Raw genomic sequence first — 7,733 nt, forward strand, 5'->3', positions numbered from 1 at the left:
CAACCATAGTTTTACAAAAGAGAAGGCAAACAAGGCCTTTAAGAGGAATCTATCTTATGACCTCTACCTTGTTCCACTCACTCCATAATTCAGTGTTCCAATTTTTCCCTTTATGCGTACTTTACCCAAGTATGTGCTTTGCTTTTAGGAAGAACTTTCTGCAAATATCCATTTTGATCGATACTTGCCCAAAGTCCATAGTCAATGCAAGTTTCTTTTTGTAATACACCAGAATAAAGGAAATGCTTTTAACAATCTAACCTAAAAAGGAACGAAAAGCAAAAAGAAGAAAAGAGGGAAAGTGGGGTGGGGGTGGGGGTGAGAGAAAAAGAAAAATAGAGAAATAATAAAATAAAATAAAATAAAATAATAAATAAAATAAATAAAAATAAAATAAAATAATAAATAAAATAAAATAAAATAAAATAAAATAAAATAAAATAAAATAAAATAAAATAAAATAAAATAAAATAAAATAAAATAAAATAAAATAAAATAAAATAAAATAAAATAATGATTTTTGGTTCTCTGTCCTGCGGCTAAATATACTATTCATTCATTAACATCCAACTGTTCTATTTTTTATAAACCAATATTTTGTCAGTCTTCAAATCCAGATATTACAAGTTCATTTTCCCTTCCATGCAGAAAGTCTATAAGAAGTTTAAATATTAGGAAGAACTATTCAATAGTGAAACGGACTCCATCGGAAGATGGTGGACACTCCTTCCTTGAAGGTTTTCAAGCAGAGGTTGGATGGCCATCTGCCATGGACTCTTTAGTTGAGATTCCTGCATTGCAAGGGGTTGGAAGAGACTATATTTGGGGTCCCTTCCAACTCTGAAATCTTATGATCCTCAAAAACAAAAGTGTGTCTCAGAAATCCAATTCATGTTGCAGACTCTACAAAAGCTTGTCTTTCCTGAACGTTCCTCTTGGCTCAGCATCCAAACCATTGCCTTTCTTCCTTGCCCCTTAAGGTGTGACCGTGAATGGCCAGCTGGTGGGAGCCCCTGCTCCTCATAGAGGCCACAAGAAGCAAAGAACCTACTTCAGAAGCATCACCATTCTCAGCAACAAACCAGAAAGGTCCTACCTGGAGGTCACTCCCACGAAGGTCATCATGGATGATGGGAAGAGGCTCATCCTGCCTTGCGACCGCAGCGCCACGGTAGCAAGCAGGAACCTCGAGGTGTCGATTGCGGCCCGTTCCAATGTCACCGTGGCCATAAGGGGCACCGTCGGTTTCGTCGTTCTGATCCACCACTACAAGAACCCCGCGCCCTACCAAAAGGATCATCTGGGCTTCTACATCTCCAACAGCCAAGGCCTTTCCCCAAGCTCTCATGGGCTGATCGGTAAGAGGGAAACATTCTGAGAACTTATGGTGCCAGGCCATGGAGCCTAAATTAGAGCGGATGCTCCAGCTTATCCCAGCACCCTCTCCAAGAATTAGGGACAGGGAACTTCAAACTGGGAATCAGAAGATACCAATTGTGCAAGAATGAGTTGGTACAACGCCTATGCTAGGACCTAAGACCCTTGTACCTACGGGACTGCCTCTCCCGGTATGCCCCACGGAGGACCTTAAGGTCCATAAATAGCAACACCCTAGAGGTCCCGGGCCCTAAGGAAGTTAGATTAGCCTCAACCAGAGCCAGGGCCTTTTCAACACTGGCTCCAGCCTGGTGGAACGCTCTGTCTCATGAGACCAGGGCCCTGCAGGATCTGATTTCTTTCCGCAGGGCCTGTAAGACAGAGTTGTCACACCTGGTCTTTGGCTTAGAATCAGTTTGACTCCCTCCCCCTCTTTCTTTTTTCCTTTCTCCTCCTGTGATGAGGCTGCATTTTAATGTTTTAATGTTGTATTTTAATCTTGTTTTTAAGTTGCATTCAGTCAACTTGTTTTTATTATTGGTTGTTAGCCGCCCTGAGCCCGGCCTTGGCTGGGAAGGGGAGGGTATAAATAAAATTTATTATTATTTGTCAGGGACTCAGGAGCAGGAGCTCTGGGGAGAGAGGAAATGGAGAGCGAAGGGGAAGAATCCGAGGGCAGCGTAGGGGAGTATGACAGTGGCCCGAGAGATTCCATGAGCTTCTCCAGCGAATCTGAAGATTCCCAGAAGGGGGCGCCTATGGTCAGGGCAAGGGGGGTCCCAGGGGGGACGCACCAGAAACAAGGAGACAGAGGGGAACCCCAAAGCAGCAGTGGAGGATCGGGACCAGTTTCCCCACCAGAGCGTAGTGGGGGGGGAAGAGTCACATGTGTCAGGGCCAGCGTCTCCTCCAGCGGGGAGAGAGAGTGAGTCAGGGCTGACCACGCCTCCAACGGAGGGGAGGTCAGTTGCAGCTAGCCCCCCCAGAGGGGGAAGCAGTGACAGCAGCAGCAGTGAAACGGTCAGGAGGAAAGTTACCGGCTGGGCGCGCGCGCCAAGTTCAAATGTACAGGCGCGGGGAACAGCAGGAGACCCGGATGGGGAACCAGCTCCTAAAGCCCGCCGGAGGGAGGGGGAAGGCTCAGGGGACTCAGCGTCAGAAGAGGCTAGAAAGGGCGAGACCCCGACGGACAGGCGGAACCAGAGGCGGAAGGAACTGAGGAAGAGGTGGAGTAAGGCTAGAATCTTAAATTGGTGTCAGGGGGGAGGAGACTCAGACGGAGCATCAGCGGTCTAACAGTTGAGACGTAGAGCTGCGCGCTGCGGCTCTGGAAGTGAAACTGAACTTCAATAAAGACTTTTGTACTTAACAAAGAAGCAGCGTTGGTCCTTTGTGAGCTGGGACCTTGGGCAGCCCTGACATTATTATTATCCTTTTAAGAATGAGGCAAATGGGAGACTTCTGGTTCGCTGCAGCGGCAATGGCGGCGTGTTCCGTGTTGTCCGCTTAAAGGACGGCACGGTTCTGGCGGCTAGAGCTTTGGGGGTGAGCGCCAGGGCCAGGCGCCCCCTGAAAAACTCCCCACGGAGGAGTGGGGATCCTAGGGGTCCAGCAGAGCACGTGAACTCACCCTTCTGTGCCCCCCAGCTGCCGTTTTTGCGCTTTTAAGAATGAGGCAAATGGGGAGCTGCAACAAAATGTTGCAGCGTAGAATGCTTCTGTTCAGGGTTATTGCTCCTCCTTCAATTCCCTCTCCTGTTCTCTCCCCGTTCCCCACCCCCCAAGTTAGCATTTAGTGGCCACTCAGCATGGGAGGTATACCTCTCTAGGATTCCCCCCGCCCCAAAGATCTTTGGAATTCTTGCAATCCTTGGGGTTCCACCAAGCCACACTTTTGCAGCAGAGGGCTAGTGTTTTGGCTACCTAAGGGGCGAGAGAGCATCCTTCATTTATTTATTTATTTATTTATTTATTTATTTATTTATTTATTAATTACATTATCCTACCACATTCATGTTTTCGGAATATATCCCAGCTATAAAGAATCCTGTGTCAGTGGTGGTTGGGTGATAGACCTTTGACTCTTTTTGCATCTAAAAACTAATCACGCTATAGTTTTAATAGAAGAGGTTACAGGACTTAGTGAGCAGGAAGAGGCTGTGGCAGATAGCAGTCCAGAATCAGAGGAAGATGCAAAAGAGGAGGGGGGCCAAGAGGCAGAGACGAGTCAAATTGTGCTGGTCCCGAGGGTTAACCATGCGGCGAGGTTCGAGTCCAGTCCAAGGTCGAGGGTGCGGTATGGAGGCTGTCCGTCAAAGCTGGAGTGGGATCCAAGTCAGGGAGTCAGGTGAGGTCAGAAACTCTGGCAGAAGAGCAGGATAGGGTGCAGGCAGGAACAGGCTAGCAACAATGTTGCTCCCGCAACCTGGGACTGGGGCTGGCTGGCTTTTATCTGCCCCGAGGCATGGGGCGGCCCCGGTCCACAGGTGACTCGCCTCTCCTGGCCTGCAGGCGAGCACTCCTCCTGCGGGAACTTAGTTCCCTCCGCCTCTCTGCCCTGAGCCTCTGCAGCTCAGGAGAGGCTGGAGGGTTACTGGGCCCAGAAACAACCTCCTCTTCCCCTGACGGAGCTGAGAGTGGAGCACCTGCAGGCAATGGGTCCTCCATCACCTCAGGAGCCAGAGCAGACTCAGCTGGTGCCTGCACCTGAGGATCCAGCACAGGTGAGGACCCTTCAGGCTCAGGCCCCAGCCCCGGCTCAGCTGGTTCTGGAGGCAGGGACTTCTGTGCAGGCTGGGATTCCTCAGGTTCAGCCTCCGAGTTCGAATCCCAGGCCATCACACAAATTTGTGAAGAAGCCGAGGTGTCTCCTCCTGCTGCTGTGACTAGCTCCCCCACCCCGGTCTCCCAGGACCAGAAGGGGTAGGAAGAGGTAGGAAGAGAGACAGGCATGCTGGGGGAGTCTCAGATTGCCTAGGAAGGACCTGGGGGAGGAGGACAACTGTGGGAAGGCAAGGACCTTCAGTCCCAACTGTGTCATAGTTGCAAGATCCACTGGGACAAACTGCTGTGCTCAGTAGGACTGCCCCCCTGAGTCGACTTGTTTCCTTGAATAAAGAGTTAGCTTGACAGACGCCGTGTGATTTATTGCTCCCCCTCTGTTCTAAGGGGAGAATGTGTCACATGGCAGGAGCCACCACAGTGAAGGCCCTGCTATGAGTGGCTGCAGGATGACTGCAAGACTTATCTGTATTCATACCTCTGACAAGCTCTCGCTTTCCTCCTACACAGGCCAGTTCTTACACCAAAACGTTAAGCTCACTACCCAAAAGCCTCTTGGGGAGAGACACCAAATGTCCAGTGGGAATCTAACGAAAAGCATGGACATAAATGCTGGGAACGCATTAGAGCTGAAAGGGCGCTTGATTCCCGTCGTATGGAAGCAGAGGAAGATCTACAATGGCGAGCAGGAAGTGGACTGCTGGTTTGCCAAGAACAACGCAGAGAAACTGATCGACGGGGCCTATAAGGATTATTTGGCTTCTCACCCTTTTGACACAGGGACTAGCTCCTTGATGGAAAACTGACTTTGAGGAGAAAAAGAACCCCACTTGCTTTTTGACACATAGGAAGTCATCCGGTCCCGAGGCGATTCCTGCACTTTGACAGCGTTTTGTAAAGCCAAAGAAATTCGAGATTTGTTTCAAAAGGAATTCCATTTATACAAGACAGCTGCCTGCTCTCTGGTTCACTAAAGGACATTTTCCCGAGTGACTATAATAAGGTCTAATGTGGACTTTTAAAAAAGAAAGGAACAATAAAAGATTGCGAATATTGTCCGCGGTGCCCGTAATACAGGAAATAGCTTACAGAATGTGGGCTATTTCATTTGAATCTTTAAAAGTGCATATTTTTGCACTCCACAGTTCTGGTGCTACGTTTTCATTGCGTCTGAAAGGCCACAAACCAGCCCAAACGAAGCACTTTTAATAGATCCTGTTGATTTCAGCAAGTAAGGTTAATTTCTCCCTTGAGATCAATGGGATTTAAATGCCCTTCACTTCAATTGAATCATGCCTATCACAATCAAACCGGCAGGGAGAGTGTCTTCCTGTGTTAGCATGCAGGTTCCCAGTCCAATCCCCAGCCATGTCCAGATATGGCTGGGAATGTCTCCCTGTCTGAAACCCTAGAGGGTTGCTGCCAGTCTGTGTAAGCACTACTGAGCTAGATGGACCAATGGTCTGACTTACTATAAGGCAGTTTTCCATGTTGTAGTTAAGAATAAGAATGCAAGTCCATGCACAGCTCAATTTACACCGTCATCGTCTTCCTCTTTGGCAATCACTCGTAGCCGAGTAAGATTGTCTTCCATAAACACGGTTTTAACAATGAGTCCGTAAGTGACTGTGGAGGCCAATTCTGGATCCACACGTCCTTCCACAGTGTGGACATTCATGTAGATGCAGGCAACAGAAAGCTCCTTTCAAGTGTCTCCTTTGTCTCAGAACAGAACAACATTTTTGGTAGCGTGGTTTCCAAATCTGTTGCCCTCCAGTTACTAACTTTCTTGTGAAAAGAGGCTTCTATTTTCCTGCCTCATTCCTCAGGACACTTTAGAATTTTCCCCCACGTGGTGCTTTGAATTTATCTTATTATTTATCTTATTATAAACTCCCTTCTTCAGTGCTGTGCAGCCTCCCTGGCTGCCTGAACATGTTGATCTGTGAATGCTCCAGGGGAGGAGTTACCTCTTGCTGTGTTCCCCTAGGCCAGGCATCCCAAAACTCGGCCCTCCAGATGTTTTGGGTCTACAACTCCCATCATCCCTGGCTAACAGGACCATCATTCAGGGATGATGGGAATTGTAGTCCCAAAACATTTGGAGGGCTGGGTTTGGGGATGCCTGCCCTAGGCTTTCATTGAAAGGTGGGCAGCTGGGGAGGCTGACGAATGCAGACCACTGGTGGGATGATTTGCAGAACGAAACAATGGTACACTCACAAAAAAAATCACCCACCTCAAAATGATGGTAAGCTCAGTACTACCCTTGCCCCCCTGCCCATAATAATCCTACTGGATTTTTCTCTCCTTTGATAATTCTGCAGTGCAATTCCTTTTATCATTAATTGAGGAAGATTTTTGTTGTTAAAAGAAAAAAAAGGTGGGAGACTAGATTTAGGAAAGTGTTTGTGTAATATCCTTACAAATCCCTTTGTGATGTCTGTCAATATATTAATTAAATTTTAACGAGGCTAAAACAGGAAATGCAGCCCCACAAAACACATTGAGCCGACCTCATCCCGACATTCCAGGTTCCAATCTATTGTTTGATTGTGCAGTGCGCAGACCTCTGAAGATCTTACATGCTATGTATCCACAGGTCCAACTGAAACCAGCACTTAGCCTCCAGTCCTCCTTGGAAAACAGACTCACCCCAGCGACATGTAAATAATAAAGGAAAGGGTGTCTCTGACAATGTGCAGAGTGCTTTGTTTTGTTTTGTTTCTTCATTGGGTTATCACAGGTGCTCAGACTTGGGGCCAGAGTTCCCAGTTCATTTTTCAGATAAGCTTGAGTAGCCCCTCTGCTGGAAAATAGGTAGCCCCTCTGCTGGAAAAATTAAAACTGGGTGGACCCTAACTTGGGGGGAAGGCCACGATCCAATCAGTGACAGAGCAACAGAAGTATAGTGTCCCAATCAAGGTAATAGGTAAAGGATAAAGGGACTCCTGACCATTAGGTCCAGTCGTGGCCGACTCTGGGGTTGCGGCGCTCATCTCGCTTTATTGGCCAAGGGAGCCGGCGTACAGCTTCCAGGTCATGTGGCCAGCATGACTAAGCCGCTTCTGGCGAACCAGAGCAGCGCACAGAAACGCCGTTTACCTTCCCGCCAGAGAAGTACCTATTTATCTACTTGCAATTTGACGTGCTTTCGAACTGCTAGGTTGGCAGGAGCAGGGACCGAGCAATGGGAGCTCACCCCGTCGCGGGGATTCGAACCGCCGACCTTCTGATCGGCAAGTCCTAGGCTCTGTGGTTTAACCCACAGTGCCACCAGTGTCCCTTTTAATCAAGGTAATAGTCCCACTCTATTCTGCTTTGGTCAGACCCTACCTGGAGTACTGTGTCCGGTTCTCGGCGCTGCAATTTAAGAAGGATATTGACAAGTTGGAACGTGTGCAGAGGAGGGCCACCAATGGAGAAACATCTGCTGTTCCTCGCTTTTCAGTTCCTTCCTGGTTCTGTGAGGCAGTGGGGCAGGAGAGGGTGGTCTGGCCTGCCTCTCCCTTCTCTTCTTCCAAGCCATCCTGTGCTCCAACCTCCACCTCTGTGTCTTGCCTCCTGGCACAGAC

General features: G+C 48.4%; 1 protein-coding gene across 4 annotated transcripts in view; it reads left to right on the forward strand.

Annotated features, from left to right (window-relative positions):
* The window catches only part of ITIH5 (inter-alpha-trypsin inhibitor heavy chain 5), a 55,390-nt gene extending 48,534 nt beyond the window's left edge, over positions 1-6,856 (forward strand). Inside the window, exons 13-16 of one of the 4 annotated variants that reach the window (XR_014538745.1) lie at positions 981-1,358; positions 4,669-4,708; positions 4,757-6,136; positions 6,266-6,856. Coding sequence is in view for 2 of the 4 variants with exons in the window: in XM_083572627.1 (XP_083428753.1) it covers positions 981-1,358; positions 4,669-4,964 (674 nt within the window). In the remaining 2 variants the exon portion in view is untranslated. Of the gene's footprint in view, positions 1-980; positions 1,359-4,668 lie in introns of all 4 variants that reach the window. The other 3 variants (XR_014538746.1, XM_083572628.1, XM_083572627.1) reach the window with 3 other exon arrangements.
* The last annotated feature ends 877 nt before the right edge of the window (positions 6,857-7,733 follow it).

The sequence above is a fragment of the Podarcis filfolensis genome (genome assembly GCF_964270895.1).
Source record: "Podarcis filfolensis genome assembly, chromosome: 10".
NCBI classification, from domain to species: Eukaryota; Metazoa; Chordata; class Lepidosauria; order Squamata; family Lacertidae; genus Podarcis; species Podarcis filfolensis.